The 21,263-nt window shown below is 36.9% G+C and overlaps 1 protein-coding gene across 1 annotated transcript in view; it reads right to left on the reverse strand.

The window, feature by feature from the left end:
- ADAM23 (ADAM metallopeptidase domain 23) overlaps positions 1-21,263 on the reverse strand; it is a 70,612-nt gene that overhangs the window by 16,990 nt on the left and 32,359 nt on the right. Inside the window, exons 10-21 of the mRNA XM_061378094.1 lie at positions 17,650-17,721; positions 16,325-16,491; positions 13,903-13,987; positions 13,068-13,158; positions 11,784-11,832; positions 9,501-9,600; positions 6,817-6,888; positions 5,936-6,022; positions 5,702-5,782; positions 3,819-3,869; positions 3,266-3,329; positions 889-994 (exon numbers count right to left, since the gene is read on the reverse strand). Coding sequence (XP_061234078.1) covers positions 889-994; positions 3,266-3,329; positions 3,819-3,869; positions 5,702-5,782; positions 5,936-6,022; positions 6,817-6,888; positions 9,501-9,600; positions 11,784-11,832; positions 13,068-13,158; positions 13,903-13,987; positions 16,325-16,491; positions 17,650-17,721 — 1,025 coding nt within the window. The remainder of the gene's footprint in view (positions 1-888; positions 995-3,265; positions 3,330-3,818; positions 3,870-5,701; positions 5,783-5,935; positions 6,023-6,816; positions 6,889-9,500; positions 9,601-11,783; positions 11,833-13,067; positions 13,159-13,902; positions 13,988-16,324; positions 16,492-17,649; positions 17,722-21,263) is intronic.

Genomic DNA, 21,263 nt, shown 5'->3' on the forward strand with positions numbered 1-21,263 from the left:
AAAAATTCCATCTCCTACAATTGTCCCAAGTCATAGAAGAAGCTGGATGAATGCTGGAAACCGTATTTGTGAAAACTCCAAAACATTTTAAATGGCCCTTCAGTTACACCATTTTTCTGCATCTCTCTACTGACCCCAAACCAGTTTTATACAAAGTTTTTAACATACATATCAGAACAACACTAATCCAAATATAGAAAATATCCATTACACAACTCCTTTCCTTATGATCCTCTCTGAAAGGTTAATCATGTAATAAATAAAGCCACTTGATAAACATCTAATAGACAAAGAAGGAAAACACCATCCTGAGACTGAAACTGTTACATGCGTACCTAAACATTACAAACCAGTAAGAGAATCAGGAGAAATGTAAATCTCTCCACTAATGGCTATTAGCTTGAAAAGTAAATTTTATCAGATACCATGCTCACATACAAGTGAATCAGCTATTTTCTCTAAGAGCATCCAAGTGTCGAATGGTCCTCTCTGGTCAAAAATAAAGGTTGAAACAAACTTGAAATATCATAATTTGTTATTAATCCCAGAGCAAGTAAAAATAGCATGTGTATTGGCAGCCTAATTTATCCCTACCAAATCTGAAGTGTTTGTATATTATGAACAGGTGATGGTTTGCTGCCCTCTGCTCCAGCTCCTTGTAAAGTATTAAAGTCAAAGTACATTCTTCGGAGAACCTGGAATTCTTTATAAGTGTATTTGTAGAGTCAGCCATGGATTTGTCTGAATGGAACTTTTACAAGATGCAAACCTTGTGAGGGAAAGAAGATCCAAAATAAGGCAAAACAAACTGCTGACACTCATGAAAAAGTAGCCAACATTAAGCCAGTATTAATCAATACCTAATTAATGACTATGAAGATCACTTACTGTTTGCTACACTGAATCCATCGGTCTCCATCTTTTCCACAGTTTCCTTTTTTTGTACCTTCTGTATTAAGCTTTTCATAACAAAATTTGTCAGATCCTGAAGACTCTGTTGATGAAAAAGGAAATAATTTCCACTGACACCATCACAGCTTTAAAAACCTGCATGAGTTATTGCAGCAGTTCTCTATAATACAAAACACATCTCTAACCACATATGTACATACACAGATGGTATTTTCCAGTGACTCCAATGGGAACCCAGCAGACTGAACTGCAATACCTACAGACGGCTTTTCTTAAACAATGCTCAGTGCCCAAAATTTGCTTGAACTTTAAAAGTAAAAAACAGTTTCCACAGTGTCGGTATTGTCTCCTGCACTTGAATTTATCTGTGCTCTAAGTTTGTTCACTTCAAAACAGCTGCACATACATTTACTCTAACTGTTTTCACTGCAATTAATCCCAATCTGTCTTCCCAGACACCAAAGATTTTACAAATTACATATATCATAACTGTATGCTCTGACATCAAACAAATGTTTATTTTATTTTCTGTTTTAGGACTTCATAGGGAAAACCAAGGTTGAACAGTCAGAGTGTAACTTCTACTGCTCTCTAGGAGTGGAAATTTGAACCAAATGGTTTAAACCACAATTATTTAATTAACAAGGTCTTCTGTTTTTTCTAAAAATCAGTTGAAAAAAAGGCAGTTCTAGAGGAAGCCAACCGTATCCTGGGCTGCATCAAAAGGAGTGTGACCAGCAGGTTGAAGGAGGTGATCCTGCCCCTTTACTCTGCTCTCGTGAGACCTCACTTGGAGTATTGTGTGCAGTTCTGGTGTCCTCAACATAAAAAGGACATGGAACTGTTGGAGTGAGTCCAGAGGAGGGCCACAAGGATGATCAGGGGACTGGAGCACCTCCCATATGAAGAGAGGCTGAGAAAGTTGGGGCTGTTCAGCCTGGAGAAGAGAAGGTTGCATGGAGACCTCATAGCAGCCTTCCAGTATCTGAAGAGGGCCTATAGGGATGCTGGGGAGGGACTCATCACTAGGGACTGTAGTGACAGGACAAGGGGTAATGGGCTTAAACTTAAACAGGGGAAGTTCAGATTGGATATAAGGAGGAAATTCTTTCCTGTAAGGGTGGTGAGGCACTGGAATGGGTTGCCCAGGGAGGTTGTGAATGCTCCATCCCTGGCAGTGTTCAAGGCCAGGTTGGACAGAGCCTTGGGTGACATAGTTTAGTGTGAGGTGTCCCTGCCCATGGCAGGGGGGTTGGAACTTTATGATCTTAAGGTCCTTTCCAACCCTAACTATTCTATGGTTCTAAGATCAAATACTAAACGTAAATAAGACAGAGGAGTTTCAGTAAAATCACCTGTACAGAAGGGAAACCAAATATTTTAAAACATAATTGTGTAAGATATGAAGTAAGTAGTTAATAAAAACAGATATTGCCTTTTAGTGCCTATTACCAAAAAATGAAACGTGGCAGCGTAAAGCTCCAAAAGAACATTAGAAGACAATGTTGTCTCTATCCAATTTTACAGTTACATAGCATCCTTTGTATTGTACAAGACAATAAACGGTAAAACTATATTCTTTCCCTCACATCTTCCCTAGAATGGAATGATTCTTCTGCCTCAAATAGGCAGTGTCAGCAATGGCAGTTATGATTAGACAAAAAGCACAAAAAGGCATGAAGTGCCAGAGGACAGGACATCCTGATAGTTCTGCTCTGTTGAACTGCCTCAAAGTCGTTACTCAGAAAATTTATCCCCTCTCAGCTGCAAGCCAAAATCCATTGCAACTGCAGCTCTATTTTGCTCAGCACTTCTGGGCTTCATTTCATACTGTGTATATTTAAATTCGCACCAATTAATTAATTTTCTTGACTTACAGGATGGTATAGCAAAGAGAGACAAGGTGAAGCAGCTTTAGCATGAACCGCTGCTGGGATAATGGAATCGGTAACTGCCATTAAAAAAAAAAACCCAAAACATCCATTTTGAACTATAAAAAAAAATAAAAAATAAAATCCTCAAACCAATCTTCCCCCCTCCCCCCCGAGTAACAATAACTCAAAGTTGCCAATATTTTGTATGTTTTCTCATCCAGTTCCACCAGAGTCCAGCATTTGCTGCCCTACCTATGTCTGCAACCCCATCATGTCAGAACTATCTCACTGTCATCACTCCCAGACATGAAACTTCACTTGGCCATCAAGCCACGGGATCTCACTGCAGTCTACTCTAATAAGCAGAAAACTTACTTTAAGTTACAGTGGCAGGAACAAAAAATAACATCCTAAAACCACAAAACACAGGAATGAACCAGAAATAAAATACATTTTAAGGTAGTTAAAAGTCAACCTACTAGATCCCCAGATATATTTGCATTGATTATCTCTTGTCTTGCATTCACCATTATAGCAACGACCCTAAACAAAACACAACATGTTAGCAATGAGAACTGAATACCATTTCAATCATCCCCCTCCCTCAACAAATGTCTCGTTTTGATCCTTCACATGCAGATTGGGAGGTAATTTTCATGAATTTGGGTAAATTGAGTACACATTTTGCGCAGATTCTCAAAGTCGGTGCCTAACATGTACTGACATTTCAGCAACTGCTTTATTTTCCTCATTTATGTAGTTATAAAGAATTTGTTAACATGGAGTGTAATAAAAGCTAAATATGGAAATGTAAGGATGCCAAGCAGATTTTACTCTAAGTTATTAGTCAGTGTTCATTGACTGCATAAAGCACAAGGAACAGTGATGTCCAAAAGACAAAATACATAAAGAAATATTGAAGACAGGATTCAAAAAAACCCTAAACAAACAAAACCAAAACCAAAACCTTGTATTCTTGTATAAGGTTGATTTCTATTTGCAGCTGTGCAGGGATTTTTAAACACTGCATACCTGATTAGAATCACAGGCATACCCATCTTGCTTATGAAGATTTGGTGGACACTGAAAAACAGTAACAATTTTTTTATCATGTGTACTGTAATAATACAAAGGATCACATATGGAATTTTAATGGATTTAGAAGACAACTGCACAATATAATGTGACATAATTAGTGCACGAATATTTATAGCTACAAATACAAATGAAAAAATGAACATCATCAGCCATGAAATACAATGTTTGATTTAACTTTCTGAATATTCCAAGTAGAAATTGAGGAGGTCATGTAAAATGACAAGCAAAACAAATGTGTTCAGTAACAGGGTATTTGGCAGCTAGTAGTGAGGCCATGTTTGCAACACTGCCACTGCATTCAGCTCAGTTCCACTAAGAAAGTGAGTGAGCACCCAGCTGTAGCCTACCAGTCTATTCTTTATAGAGGTGTAGGGGTTTTTATGATGTTAATTGTGATGTTCTCTTGGCACGTGATGAAGCTAGGAGCAGCCTATTCTCAAAGCTTTTTCTCATCAAAATGGACCTGTGAAGATTTGGAAAGGGTATGCTGCTAGCCAGTACTTTGAGGGCAGCCTTTCTACCTGAAGAAAGCCCTTCTCCCTCCCATTAAGAATGCTCCATATAGAGAATAAAAGATTTACAATAAAATATCAGCAATAGCTACTTATCTGTAAATGTAGATGTCTCACATGGTAATATAAAAAGAGGTTACTGTTAATTTATTGGCATCTGTAATTACAGCCAATGCACAGAAAGAGACGTGATCTATCCTGAATCTTATTTCTTCAAAGCTAAGAACTTGATGCAGTAAATTACTGCAGCAGAGCTACATAGTTCTTATATAGCCCTGAAGCTAAATACTCAGTGCTGAAAAGGAGCATATATTACCTAAATCAAAATTGCTGTGAAAATGGAAGCTGTACATAAAGTTGTCCATTGAAAAGAACTCAAACCAGTATTCTGATTGCTGTTTATTCTCATACTTTTGAGTATTAGCCAAATGTTTAAGAGAAATGTGTAAGAAAGAGTCTTAAAATTCTAATACCTGTGCACACTCTAAAAAAACAGAACCCTTTATACAAGTCTTACAAGGAGTAGCTGAGGGAACTGGGTTGCTTAGCCTGGAGAAGAGGAGGCTCAGGGGAGACCTTATCACTTTCTACAGCTACCTGAAAGGAGGTTGTAATAAGATGGGTGTCAGTTTGTTCTCCCAAGTAGCAAGTGATAGGATGAAAGGAAACAGCCTCAGGTTGTGCTAGGGGAGGTTTAGATTAGGTAAAGTTCCTTCATTGAAAGGACTGTCAGGTATTGAAACAGACTGCTCAGGGAAGTGGTTGGGTCACCATCCCTGGAGACATTTAAAAGACATTTTGTAGGTGATGCTTAGTGATGGTTTAGTGGTGGACACAGGGACTCAATGATATTAAGGGCCTTTTCCAACTTAAATGATTCTATATTCAAGTTATAGTGTCCTACATTCATATTTTATACTATTTTATTTAATAAAATCTTACCCTTATTCCCTTTGATTCCATTCACATTTGCTATATATTCTTACTACTCACGCTATAGACCAGGCAAAGAGTAAAGGAGGATGTCTGGCACAAATACTACACAGATACACAAAACCCTACAAGTTCTAGAAACCAAATAAATGTACAGAAGTAATATTTCAAGTCCACTTTGATTAATTTTGAGTTATGATATTTTATTCTTTTGTTTAAAAGGTTTTGTTAGGATTAAAAAATAACCTGCTGCAGTTATTTTGGGCATATGAGTGTGCAGTTTGCTAATCTGGATTTTTCTTCTTAAACTGATATGAAAATGAGTGCAAGCATGCATCAACAGTGAAGCAGAGAAAGCTGCTGCATACATACCTGGCCAGAATCTCCAGTGCAGAACTCTGCAATATCACATTCATTCACTGCATATCGACAGTCATAGCCCCGGGGGAAAAACTAGAAAATGAAGAATATAGTTAAGGTCTAAGATTAGGTCTCCATAAGCTGTCCCTTTTCATTCTACATAAAACACACTTTGAACTATAACAAGCTGCATAGGACTTCCATGGACAACGGACAGAACAATAGATATACTGCAGCAACACTCACAAGACATGATGTATTACAGCAGGGTCCGTCACTACAGTGAGCTCCATTAGAAAGAGAGCACTTCTTACAACAATCTGCATAGCACTCCTGAAGAAAATATTAAGCAAAATTTAGTTTTCCATTGTAAGTAACAATTCTCTTCACAATCTTTCCAACAAACTATTAGGTATCAGCAGACAAAAGATTCAGTTCAGCACTGATGAGTTGGAATTATCAGCTAGAAGAACATTTGCAATGCTCAGATACTAAAGGTAAAACAGTGACAAGTATGCTATATAAGGGCATTCACACCTTCTGAAGCTTCTTAACAGGTGAGGAATAGCCTGTGCCAAATGCAAGCTGCTTAGCCAAATTGCTCAGAATGCAGGAAAAAAGATTAAGGAAACTAATTATGGGTGCAATTCTCTTTAAATACTAGAACTAGGACTCAAATCTACAGGGCAGGTTTGAAAACAAATGAAATATTTCCAAAATAGAGAAAACCACAACAGTTTACTTATTCTGTCCAAACCCAGGCATCTATCTCCAAAGCACTGATAAGGAATCTACCACTCCAGGTACACAAATAAAGATGTAAGCAACAATTCAAAACTTGCTGGAAAGCAGCTACACTTTGTCACCTGTGTAACAGGAACCGTTCAGAGGACTCTGCCTTTGCACTCATTCTCACTTGGGAAAATGTTTTAACACAGTCCTTTAACAAAGCCGTTTCCAAACAACAGGCAAAACAAATTCACTTCCATAACCTTTCCCCCTCCCTTACCAATCACATAATTTATCTGAATATATTTTGTAAGAAAAATAAGACTTGTGGAGTAATATATACTTGAGTAGTATATACTTGTAATATATACTTGTGGAGTAATATATACTCTACTTGCCATTCGGAAACCGCAATCACATTCTTCTCCTGCTTCTACGTATCCATTTCCACACTCAGTGGTTTCAAAAAGCTGAAAGCAAAAAAGACCCCCAGCCTGTAAGATTAAAACTAGCATCAAATGAGTTTTCTGTCCCACATTGCCCATTTCCACCATGCCATGGAAATACGCTCTCATAGAGAATATACATGCTGTGATACTGCAATGGGGAAGGCAGAATGATTCCAAGTGCTGCTAGTCAAAACTGTTCAGTCATGAAAGTTGTACAACTGAAAGCTAACCCTCTTTAGGAGAATACTGACCTCAGAAAATCATGATAATCAGAAAGACAATAAAATAATACTCAAGGAGATAATATTTGAACTTTGTTCCTATTCTGTGGACTCCCACTTCTTTGACAATTCCTTCAAGAAACCAGTCAGCAGTAAGATCTCTGGGATCTGTGCAAGTACCCACACATGCTCATGCAAGTAGCTCCCATCTATTCCAGTGTAACATGCGCATGAAAGTAATAAACATTAAAAAATACTGCCAAAAGCAAGTTCTGTGTGCCTTATTAGTAAATTAGAATAACAACCACATACAGACAGTGCTAAACAGTTAATCCTCAAACCAGATATATACAATAAAGGTAAGTCCTATAGTTCAGGATGCTATAGATTCTATTCCAGTTTCACATATCATAATATTGATTAATGGTAATTTAAGGTATTTTTCAGTCTTGTCAGAAATAATTTTGCAAAAATTGTGCCTGTTTTCAATGTAAAAATTCTGCTTTAAAATCTTGTAAGAATATGAGGAATCCCCAACTAAACTGAGCTATTAGCAACACAAACACATTCATCACTAGAACATGATTGAAATGAGAAGGTAAAAGTTAACAAGTTAAAATAAGAACATAAATCTGCAGCTAAATAAGGGTGAAAGATGCGAGTAAACATGTTCTTTCTGCATTGACTTAGTGGCAATACAGCTGTTGAGGATTATCAAGATATAAAATGTAACATATAATACAATATAAATTAGTTATAAACTTGAATAAAATTCTACTTTGGTACTTTGGGCTGGGGGGAGGAATCAAAAAGAAAGAAAACATTTTACTTTCATTGCACAAACTACACAGGTAATCAATAGCACCTATAATTTTGGGTGCCAGAAGCAAAGCTACACTGAAGTAACACCTCTATGTACTCTTCACTAGCAATCTTGTTTAGAAAACATGTTTTTCTCTATAAGCCACTGTTACTACCATGCTTCAGTGGAAACAGCAAGATCTCTTATTCTCAACCTGAAATTCAATACGCCATCAGACAGACCTGGTTACTTGACCTGCACCCCATAGGAAAGCATAAAGGGGGTCAACCAGAGAAATGCAAGGAAGTAACAGAACACACAAATTCCCTATGGCATTTATCAGGAGCCATCAAATGTTCACATACATGTCAGAGCATAACCTAAAGGTTCACATACATGTCAGAGCATAACCTAAAGGTTATGATTAAGAATCACGTCATGGTGACTGCTTAACACAACTACGTTTTATTTACCTGAATATTAAACACACCGTTTTCTGCCTAACCTCATACTGTATAATTTCTGCCCCTCCTCCCCTTCCCCCCAACGTCCTTCAGTTTCAAAGCTGTGAAAAACTGACAGAGGTAACAATTCAGCTGTTCTCCTGGGACCATTTTCATTAAGTAAACCAGATTTTTATTCTAAATACAGTCAATTTGACAACTTGTTCACATTATCTTGCTCGACAGCCAGCATCAAAAAATGAAGCTGTATTTGCTTTTCTCCTTGCTCACTCTTTCTTGTACGAATTCTTACATTCTTATTCCATAAGCAAAGCTTGCTACCCTGGGAAAAGACTGAAAAACACTCTAACAAGCAAGATCGTTTTGGTTAATTGTGCAAGGTGGTGGTCTGCCAAGGCATTCAGCACAGTAAACAGAACAGCCTAATAGGCTCACGGGGTACTAAATTCTACAAGGACAGCAAGTTTGACACCATGATTAAATGGAATATTAATACTTTGGGTTGGTCTTACTTTGCAAAAAGAGCCACACTGAACCTGTTTATATTACTCAGCTTTAGAAGGACGTCATGCTAATATTGCCTTAGCAAAAAATATTATATTGGTAAGTTTTTAGGTGGAAAAAGCAGTGGGTGATGTAAGGAAACAGTTATAAATTAGAGCTTGCTAGATGTACCTCTGAAAGGAAATTAAGATAACTCTGAGAACAACCACAAGCTGCTACTGTCTCTATGAAGTAAACTATTGATTTAGCTGCTGCTGTCTGTATGAAGCAAACTATTGATTTCTAATTCTTGGTGTGGTAACTGACATTCTTTTTAACAGCAAAAAGTCCAAGAATTAAGTATATGTGGAGCATGCATTACAACCTCACTTCTGGATTCATTTTGCACTACTTCCTGCTTAAGTAGTAGTAAATTTATGCTGAATGGGGGTGTACCTGGCTGTGAGAAAAAAAGCAACTGTAATATCTGTCATTATTTGAGCATGAAGAATTGATGGAAAACAAGCTGCACTCCTCTTGAAATTAATTTGAAATGTTATTGGAATGAACAGTCAGCTGATTACAAGGATTGTCAAGAAAATACCCACCTAGACATCTGGATAAATTTAGCAGAGGTGCTGTGACTACAAACATATTTATTACCTTTGTTGGCCTGTTGAAAAGGCAGGCACCTCCGCCACGAAGCAAGAACTCTTTGTATTCTGCGATGCTGCATTTGGAGAATTTCCTGGAATGGTATACCCTAAAATGGCAAAGAATCAGCTGAGTAAATGCCTTGAGACACCAACAGTTACTGTAGGGGGCCAGAGGGGTCACAACATTTTTTAATACTGTAAATCCCAGTTTCTTACAACCACTGTGTGCAACAGGATGTCAGCTCAATCTTAGCCTCAAACAAAATCAGAACAGAAGAGAAAGTTCCCTAATATTTTGCATTTTTATATTTCTATTATGTGGATCCACAGTATATGAAATCATAGTTGTCTTCTTAATAAGGTGAAGCCACATTATCGTAATAGCTGCTATGCACCCTCTCAATTGCATGCATAATCCAGTGTTCTCTTGGGTTTATCTTCCCTGCAGCTTCAGTTTAAAAGATGGATTCCCTGATTTTATGCCAGGGTATTAAAACTGTTCAATTCTTCTGATCCTGTTAATAAGCTTAATTTTTAAAGTAAAAGTAACTAAGAACAGTTGTATAGGGTCAGAATAAAAATCCACTTTACCCAAATCCCATCTGGCCCTGCAAATATACCCAGAGAAGAGCAGAGTACTGTACTACTATTTGCAGAACGTTTTTCCAACTTCCAAAGATTTTTAGTTCAATGACTTTTGCAGGAAGACTTACTTTATCTTACCTTAATAATCTTGACTGTATTTTCTTCCATGAATTAGCCCTAAATCTTTTAGCATCTACAAGGTGCTATAGCAAGAAGTTTCACAGCTTAATTACAGACTCATAGGAAAACAATTTCATCCTGATTTTTATGTCACCTGTTTTTCTTGTTTGTTTCGTTTCCTGTCTCCCTACTTCTTACACTGCAAGAAAGAATCATCTGCTACATTGTTCACAATGTTACAAACTTCTCTCATATTTACTGATGAAAACATACTTTATCAGCAACTTCTCACACAGAAACTGTCTGATGTTTTTATTAGCTATGTTTTGAGATCTGGGAACGAGAACTATTCACGCTATTACAGGTGGGGTAATCATGCCATAAGGAGTTTCTTCATTCCCCTCCTAGCAGCTCACTGATCCTGAGCTGACACTTCCCCATTTAATTATTCTATATATATAAATTATCTTCAGGCACTGATGAAGTGACAAGGCTTTACACTGCAGCTAGTTATTCACTTAGGTCAGAAGCAACCCTTTTTCAGCTTCTGGGCGACTGTCATCTGCTCCTGGCTTTTTCGTTTTAGCACATCAGATACACAAGAGGTTTGTTCCACAAGCCCTTCCACGGCTATCTCCACCCAAGACTGATACTCTGACAAGTTCACCATAGGGAGGAAGCTGGTGAATAGAGGTATTCTGGTCAATGCCTTACTTTGGATTCCAGAAGCAAACTTCTGAATAATTTTCTGTTGCATTCTTACAAGTCTACAGGAAAGCCACACGGCAGTTCTAAAGAACCAGTTCCTTCATACTTAGTATGAAGAAACTAAGCACCTTCTGCCTTATTTATAACTAATTCTCTCCATGATTTTTGCAACCAAGCTTCCACAGTGTGCAGGAATTGTGACAGGAAGTGATTTTGTAAGACTGAAAAAGCTATGTTTCAGAAGCTAACCTTTTCTAATCAATTGCTTACAGTACACAGAAAAGGATCTCTGGCAGAGTGTAAGGGCAAAGGGCAATGAAACCTGGTTTCCTCCCATATAGATGTGCTTCCCCCTCAGACTTCACTGACTGTTTAGCTAAGGATTGAGAACAACTGCTGAAAGCTTCCAGCATCTCCTCCTATTCACTGGAACAGAAGTAGAAAAATCTGTTCACTCAAATTTAGAATTTTGAAGGAATGGGGGGAGGGAATCTAAAATTCAGGAGGAAAATGTAAGTGTCATCAAAACTGTATTCTAACACTTTTTCAGCTGCATGTAAAAAGTATAACTGGGTTTATTTAATGAAAAACACACATTTGTTACTTTTCAATCATTACAAGTATAGCAAAGCATTAGTCAATACACTGCACTGCACTTCAAAATATAAGATTTATGAATAACATCCTAAAATGTGAATAGCAAAGGGAATGAATTGCTAAAAACTGAAATAATTGATCTGTATATTTGGGTTGTTCCAACTGCTTCTAATTTTTCATTTCTTAGTACAAAACCACATGAACAAAACCCAATACATAAATATTTATGTATGCTATGAACTCATTCCAGATCCCTCAGTTACTGATAGTTATGACATACCCCGTTTCCTCCATGATGCAACCACCCCAGGATTCAGTGCAGTCACACTCTTCTCAGACAAGACCAAATACAACAGAAAAGGAAAGCAGTTATAAATACGCTCACAATGAACATAAGGTACTCACTATAAAAATGGACCTTGAATCATTATACAGAGATTAGATGGTTGCTTGGCTTACAGATGCTAGCCCTAAAAAGGAAACCAGTCCACTTGAAGAGATGCTAATGTACTTCATATAACATGGTGCTTTCAAATTACTGTATGTGCACATTCTTAAGACTCAACACAAAGTTTCAGGCAGCATAAAAATAGCTGGCAAGGTTCTCTGCTCTCAAAACAGGCAGCACAGGGGTATGTGTGCTACACATGATAATGATGATTAAAAATGCTCACGATTCCTCCTCCCTAAAACATGTACAGAACACTCTGAAGGAAAATTGCTACTGGACAGGCCATGTTTTTTCCCTTTGGCATAGTTGTTCCTAGTAATATGTGAATCAGCCAATCAAACATTCATTAGAAAATGTAGTTGAATGAAAATGGATTTACAGTTTACTTACAGCTACAGCATGTAAGTCAACAGTGACCAAATTCATGAAATAAAAATACAAGATCAACACCTCATGGTTGGTAAAACAAAAGTTACAAATTGCCTGTAATCTACCAAAGAAGTAATATTTTCTCAAAGAAAGGTTCTGTATTCTAGTTACTACTGCAAATCCAAACAGTTTCAAGATGCTTACAAGATGCAAGTGGAAAAACCCAACCATTTTCTTTAGCCTCAAAAAGGGCTTTTGCAGCAGGTTTTGCACCTACACTCTCAATGTATTAAGGCCACATCAGTCTAATCTTCTGGCTGTGAAGCAGCAAGGTAACAAGGTGAGCAAACGTCACTGCGAACTAGATTACAGCTTCTTACCATAAATCAGGTATTTTTGTATTTTAAGAAGTCAGTGATAGTACTAGAGGAAATACAGATTTCATTATGATAGATTAGGAGTTCTGAGCTAAATTAATGGTGTTTTTATCATTATACCATTAAAAGTTGGTTACGAATCTAAACTCCAGATACAGGACATCACTAAAGTCATTGTGAAATCAGTACTAAACTGGTGATTCTTATTCTGGTTAACCTCAGATTTGGTGCATATATTTCCAAAAGCAGTAATTCTTGCTCTACAGATACAGCCAGTTTGGTATTTGTTTCAAATATTACAAACGAGGAGTTTATATGTATGTATAGCTAAGGGGAACAAAAGAAGACTCCACGTCAGTGTACATACTCGGTTTCCTGGCAGCTGGCTCCCATTGTATTCCAAGGTTCTGAGCAAGACTTTGGGCTAGTTCCTGTGCCATGGCCAAAGGGAGGCCATACTGTGTTTCAGGAAGAGTGCAGGGAAAATTAAAAACCAAAACAAAACCCAACAAAAATAAAATAAAATGAAAAAAACACAAACACAACAAAACAAATGTAAGTTAGTCTAATGAATTCTGTGTGCATATAAGGAAAATAAACACAATGATGTATGTAACAGAAAACATCTCCTCTGTTAACCATAGGGAATCCCTCTCCATTGGTTAACCAACACAAAGGAGTCTGCTTGATATATATGTAATAGTTCTGTATCGTATGATCATCATATGTTAAAACAGGAGATTTTCATTATTGATTTAACACTGCACTGAAGAAAGTAAGAATCATCATCATCACCACACAAAGGGACTCATTTTTTCTAGTTTTAATGTTAAAAAGCCCACTAAGAATTACATGTCATCAGCAGATCAAGCCTCTTGTAGTGAGAAGACTCAAAATTCTATTTAGTGCTATATTTCAAATGTTCCTGTCTGAGAATTTCGGGTGTAAATTTCTGACATACATACTACAAGCCAATTTAAGATCTTAGTAGGAGAATAATGCAGACAGGAAGATTGCTTTCTAAAAAGAAAAGCACAGTGAGCAGTAGTTTTATGATGACACAAGAAGATTGGCTGTGACAATCTGAACTTTTTTTGTTAAATTAGGTTTTCTGTCTGTAACGCCCTGAACACTGAAATAAACTCAGAGGTTTTAATATACAGTTTCTATTTTATTTAATTTCAGTAGTGAAAAAATATTACCTCATTCACTCCTACTCCTCTGGTCACAGAGCAAACCCCTCCAAAGTAACTTAGGCTGCTTCTTTTGTAATGAAATGTCACATTCCTTACAAATAGAGAAAAAACCACATTGACATTGGGCACTAAGAACTTATTGAAAGATCATTTTCACACATATTTAATATCCTTCATGCACATTAAACTTCATCTAGCATCAAAAGCAACTGCAAGTTTACAAACAGAACACAAACATCAAAAGAGTTGATGATATAAAAATAATATTTTTGTCAAAGTTTGTATCTTGTAGAGGCAGAATCAGTCCCAACCCACAAACAAACCAAGCAGGGGAAGCCAGAGTGCCAGATTCCTAAGAGCATACAATCATAACATTTCCTTTAAAAATATAAGGTCATATTCCAGTTTATAATCTGTCAGGAAGGAATTCTGTCCTGAAATGTACCAGTATTGAGAATTTTTTAATTATGCTCTTCTGCAAACCAATTCAGGTTCTAGCTTCAAATCCAAATGAGAACACTGATAAGTACACCTAAAGGGAAAGTAATTTAATGCTGCACTTTAACCCTGCCTCCTTTCATTTATTATTCATAAGTCTCAAATAATTTAATTAAGTTAATGTAATCTGGATATAAAATATTCTATAAAATGTCTATAAGATAGGTATCATTCATAATAGCTTAACTTCACATGCATAATAATAAAACTACACAGCCGTAGGCATGCACAGTAAATGCCTCTAGTCTTTGAAAATTAAATCCTTTCAAAATAGCAGAACCAACATCCCTTTTGATTTATTAAAATACATGACATTCATTCAGGTATGTATTATTTCAAAACATCCTGACAGTCATCAGAACTTTCAAACTGTAATGTAACTATACCAAATGCTTAAAGCTGGATGCTTTATAACAGACAGAACCACAGTAAGGGATGAGGTTGGCAAGTACATCTGCAAATGGTCTAGTTCAATCCCCTTGCTCCAAGGAGGCTCAGCTGGAGCAGGCTGTTCAGGGCCATGTTCCATTACCTTATGAATATCTTCAAGCATAGACACTCCACAGCCTCTCTGGGCAACCTGTTCCAGCATTTGACCTCCTCCACACTGAAAGGGTTTTCCCTATGTTTAAATGGAATTTCCTGTATTCCAGTTTGTATTTGGGACCTTTCACTGTGCCCAACTGAGAAGAGCCTGCCAGCAAACTCTTCAGCAAGTGACACAATATATGCATAGAAGTAACTAAGAGTGCACGTCGTCAGTACTTTGCAATTGTGTTGCAATGCCTGCATTAAGGCAGTACAGCTATGACAGAGCCTGGAGGAAATTCTTCATCCAGTGTTTTCATCTTCCTCTGCAGAAGATGAATGTTCTAGGAGAATCACATGGAAGGCATGTCCCACGCTGCCCTTGTAGTATGTCATGCTGCTGGGAGAAGGCTTAAGGTCTTCAGAGAAGGCTCAGGGGAGACCTTAAAGCAGCCTTCCAATATGTAAAGGGGCCTTCAAGAAATCTGGAGAGGGACTTCTTACTATGGCATGTAATGACAGGACAAGAAGGGATGGATTTATGCTAAAAGAGGGGAAATTTAGAGTAGATATTAAGAAAAAATTCTTCACTATGACAGTGGTGAGACACTGGAGCAGGCTACCCAGAGTAGTTGCGGATGCCCATCCCTAGAAGTGTTAAAGGCCAGGCTGAACGGGGCTTTGAGCAACCTGGTCTAGTGGAAGGTGTCCCTGCCCATGGTAGGGGGGGTTGGAACTAGATTATCTTTAAGGTCCCTTCCAACACAAACCATTCTGATTCTATAATTCTATGATCTTTATGCTGCACAGGGGAACACACTCTTCCTCCTATTCATTTACAATGCTGTCAAGTAAAAAAAATACTGTTGCTCAACGTTGATGTGCTGCCTAATGATACAAATGGAACTTCCCCTCAAAAAGTGTTGTCTCTCAGGAAACAATTAATTACAGCTTTAGAGGAGGAGACCTTCCATTAACAAACCATCAGTGCAGCTACGCCTGTAACTTAATACAGCAACTGGAATGTTCTTGTGGCAATACATATTACTGTCAGCTCTGCCCTCTTCTGCTCTTTACTGGGAAAACAGTACATGACACACACTTGATTAGCAAAATTATGTGTCCTTAAGGGCTCATCAGAAGATGCTTCAAATATGGAACATCTCCAGGTTGCAAAGACATTCAAAATTCATTACAGATATATATCAACATGACCGTGGTATATACTATACCTATTAAAAATAGACTAAGGTGTTAAAAAAATAGATTAAGCTTCCTAAGGCAGGCAGATGAATACAAAGCAAAAGAAGTAAGCAAGAATTAAAAACCAGATAGGCAAAAGCATCAGACAAAAGAGTATATAAAACTGTAATAGTCTGGAGCATTGTATAATGGTACATACGAGAGCAGGTGCACAGCATCAGCATGCTGTTTGATATAGTGCTGGCGATATTTGGAGAAATCATGAAGCATCTGCAGAGGGTCAGGGTGAATGTGAATACGATCTCTGTCTGTCCAAGTTTCCACAGCAACAAGAACCACCCTGGTGTTCAGCTGTTCCTTGTATATCTGGGGGCAGAGACAGGAGAGGCACAGGAGTAGAACACTGGGTCAAACATGCACAGTTAGCCAGTAAGAGTAAAACGGAAGGACAAGAGGGATAAAGCAGGAGGGAAACATGGGGAAATGGTTAGCTGGTAATGTCTTGGACTTCCAAAAAGTTAATATTCTGATCAGTTTAAAGTTGGCATTTTAGTGGTCAAAAAAAACCCCTTGCTGCTCTTTTATTGACAATTCCTTTTTCTTTAAAATTCTCATGTTGAATAATTTCACCACTGAGTTTTGCAGAAAACCTGTACAAAAATCAGCAAAGAAGAAATGTAAAGGTACACTGGGTGATCCCAAAGAAAAATAAAAGATCTCAAAGACAAAGAATAGCCAAAGCCAATTCTTAAGTCAAGATTAAATCATTTCTCATTTCCCCAATATATCTAAAATTTACTTCACATAATGCTTGATTTTCACTTATACTATGATCACCTAATGCCACTCAAGTAATGTGAGAATTAGGTAAGAATATTAACTTTTCTATTTATTTTAATGTCTTTGTAGCAATAGACAAGGACAATAATGCCTTAACAATTACACAACTGTTTAAAATATAGATTTTAACTTGATTCTGAAATAAAACTGACCTTCAGGTTCAGGTCATAAATAGCCAAATTTTATTAACTAAGGTTATTCAGAACTTGCAGATCTACAAAAGTTGTATTCCTCATCTGCAATAGACAGTCTGCCCATAAAAAGTCTTACACGAGGCATAAAGAACACTTACTGATCATACAGAGTTATGATCTAAAAGCACTGGATAATTAATATATTGGCTGCCTAATGCATAAAATACACAGAAGGCAAGTTAGTTGGTCATTTCCATGAGGCACCATATTAAATATATACCTTTATTATTTTTTTGCCAAATTATGCCTACAACATTAATTGAAAATATCCTCCTGCCATTATGACAGATATTGATAATGAATAAGCAAGCAGTGACTAGCATTCACCCCAGGCTATTCTTCTGCAGAAGAACTGGAAAATAGTTTTAAAATGTAATTTTTATAGCTGCTTATTTTTCTAATCCTGATTTATGCTAATGTGAAATTTTAAATACAGTGCTAAACTAACAAGGTCAGTTATACAGTTTTCAGGAGAAACATTGATACTTACAGCATCTACAAGGTTTACCACAGACTTTGCAAAATTGTTTGTGTATGCATTTGAAGAACGGTGCTTTTTGAACTAAAAGGAAAAGAAAAAGTAGAGCACAGTGAAAAGTTAAATATTTATTACTAATTCTTTATTTTTAAAGGAAGAAAGGAAAATTAATATTTTATGAAAGAGTAAGGGAAAAACTCAAAAAGCTTTTCAGATCACAGCCTATATCACATCATATTCAAGAATCCCTGGAAGATACAGAAAGCCATATATGCTAGACAGGCTTTAACATCCATAAAAGGAGCATTTAGCCACAAGAAATATCCTATTTAGAATCATAGTTCAAACATTCAAAATGGAATTACAGGTAAACACGAATATAAACATGAGCTCAAAATTGAGAGAATGCTGTACCTTATGTGTGCTTAACCTGATGAGTTAAATACCAGGCTGTACTAGCCATACTCCATTACTATAATTACGAGACATGGAGATTAAGTATTTACCACATGTCCTATATACTGCTCTTTGCAAAGGCATCTTTTCTGTACTTTAGGACAAGACTTTTATGACAAGTAGCATTAGTTATGGCAAAAGGCAAAAGTAAATTTATGTTTGAATATGGAAAGAGCTAAGCTGAGTATCTTCAGTTTTAACTTCAAGTATTTTCCATTTCTAAAGACTTAGATGTGCTGTATTACCCATTCTGCTTCTTAATTTCTGTGCATGTCATTACAACTGTTTCCTGCCTTTCCCCCTCCTACCCAAGTCCCCTCTGCTGCTATGCTATCTAAACATGAATCCAGGACTTTCAGAAAAAACTGTAAAATGATAAACCGAAATTGCATGATATGATTTACAAACAAGAAAATAAGTCTTCACAATTTCACAGAAAAGGAACTCAAAATTGCATAGAACAAAGTCTTCATTAAAAACCTCTGACTAAACTCCAACTACTGGTTAAAAGCAACAAATGTCATCACTTCATGAGCAAACATTATGAAGTTTCATGGAAGTCTCAGCTATTCGCACTCCAAAACACAGTACCCCAAAAACAGGACTCGAAAGAAGAGGGTCTGACTCTTCTCTGAGCACTTGAGTAGTTAGTCTCACCAAGTTAGACAATTAGCTACCTTCCCAAATTAGAATTATAGACAAATGCCCAGTTTTACAGAATTATGTTTGGTTTGAAGGTGAAAGTAAAACTGAAAGATATATATTCCTTTAAAATTAAATAATCCTTCTTAAATTGGAAGTCAGGTGACATACACTATTATTATATAACAATTTTCCCATCCCTTTAAATTCCAGTTATTTTTGCACAAGCAATCTAGTTTTATATGGACAAAATGCCAGAGAGATAATAAACTTCATCAAACTTAGTGATGCCATTCATTTGACAGCATGAAGATCAATTTTTTACATATGCAGTTATTCATTGTTAAGTTCCAGAATGCTTCAGTATATCCGCAGGAGGTTTTACTACCCAAACATACTATAACATAGGTTTGCAGAGACCCCCCTCTCCCCATAACTATCCTCAAAACAAAGCATTTTCAGCTACAGTGCTAGTAGGTGCTTAGGATGTACACTGAGAAGATTATCTGTATTACAGGACTCTGCTCTATAGACAACCATGATACTAGAGCAAAATAATGGGGGAACAGAGAAGGGTGGCTTTGTTTTTTTGTTTTGAGCCAATCCGAAGCTTTCCCAGAAGTAGAATGGTAAAATATGGAAAATAATATTCAGAAAATGTTCTTGGTTTTCATTAAAGTATTTAAAAGCCCAAATCAATAGCAATATACAACATAATGTGCTTAAACACAGCTTCTAAAACAGAAATTAACCTGAGTAAGTCAGTAAAAAGTGCAACAATCTAATTAGATAGGTTTAGTTGTGCCTTTAGTGGTACAGGAGAGGATAATGCTGCCAAAATACATAGTACTAACCATTTAACAACACAACGGCCAAAGAGATTTAAGATACTTCTTCACAGGCTATTGCTGCAGGAGAGATCTGCCCTCTACCGGTAGTAAGCAGGAAACCTTAAAAGTGTATTTTGTGAGCTCCTGGACTGTCAGGCTTTAACTCGTACTTGTGCACGCTTCCTTAAATATATGTATCTTACTCCTTGAAAACAATTATTATCTGCTTCTGAGACACTGACAACTCTGAAGCAAAAAAACTTGAATGCTTGTGGTCTAAAGTTCTAACAAATAAAGCCAGAGAAAAGACAACAGTTAGTGCCTGCGCAAGTGTAATGAACAGGACGGTTGTCCTTTAAGCGCATCTACAGTATGAGAGGCCAGAGGAAACAGATATAGAACTATTATCTCTTCATAAGGAACACCAGCCAGAGACCTCAAACAAGAGAACAAAATGTCCCTAAACTTCAGTTACTGTGCCCTACACTACTAAGCAACTATCACTCATGCTTTTAGCACAGTTTCCTACCAGGTGGCTTTACAAGTGAAAACAGTTTTCTGTCCTACTCTTTCCACCCATTCAAATCCCCTCACATTGCTGAAGCTACACAGATTAAATATAGGTTATTTTTGCTTAGACTATTTCTGATTTATTAAACAGATGAGGGAAGGGTTTATTATCTGTCTATTCAGCACTGGAACAAGTACAGAATGCTGCATCCTGTTCCAGTATCTGCTATTTCTGGCTCTTCAAAATTATCCTTCAGTGTTGACAAAAGAGCCCACAAGCATTGGGAAGTCATGCATTAGAGGAGCGATGCAAGGAGCTCTCAAAGAAACTCAGAAGTTTATGTTACTTGCAAAAGAAGCAGAAACTTTTATCAACAGAACCTGATTTTTTAAAAAAAGGTCTTGCTCACACATAAGCAGTCATACTAAGAGCTGATGATCCTTATTTGCTTCTTAGTGAACAGCAGAGAAAGCTAAACGACTGAAAGGCTCAGAACAAGGCACAGTCGAGCTGGTTTTAGAGTAACTTGCTGTCAGTTGCAGTATATTCTTTGTTACTAGAAAACTTTTTAACCTACACTGAGTATCTTCCCATAAGAGATACGCTCTAGTTAAAATACAGCTATTGGACTCAAATTTGTCTTGCTTTATAAAAAAAAAGAGTTTATAACATAGGTGTTCAGGTTTACAAAACTTACTGCTCCCCCGGCCTCTCCCTCCTGATTTTTCATAAGGGTAACTAACACATGGACACTTTGATAGCCTTACTTGGCGTAATGAGTGAAAGCAGTAACATTTAAATAACTAATGTCACTTATGTCTGATTTCGTTCCGGTCATCCCTCAAGACAAAAAGGAAAAGAAAGTGGGCTCCCCTTGTCCCTTTCTTTAATCAAATGACAAACACTTTCTGAACCTTTATTACTTTAAGGAGAGGATGTAATTTTAGAATGTTTAGTGTATTTGTTCTGGACATAAGCATTTTGTTGCTTTACTTTGTTGGTGTTGGGTATATTATCCATCCATATGATACCAAAGTGTTTCAGATGTATATTGAATATATAATTGCTGTAAAAAAAAAAAATCAGCTAACATTAAACATTACTAGGTATTATGGCCTACACTGTGTCTAACAGTACAAATGTTAACAGCTGCTGATTAACTAAATATTTGTACCAAGAGCAGCTGA

Source organism: Neopsephotus bourkii, unplaced genomic scaffold (assembly GCF_033783945.1).
Source record: "Neopsephotus bourkii isolate Nb327-2 ecotype Australia unplaced genomic scaffold, CSIRO-AGI_Nbou_v1 NB_196, whole genome shotgun sequence".
NCBI classification, from domain to species: Eukaryota; Metazoa; Chordata; class Aves; order Psittaciformes; family Psittacidae; genus Neopsephotus; species Neopsephotus bourkii.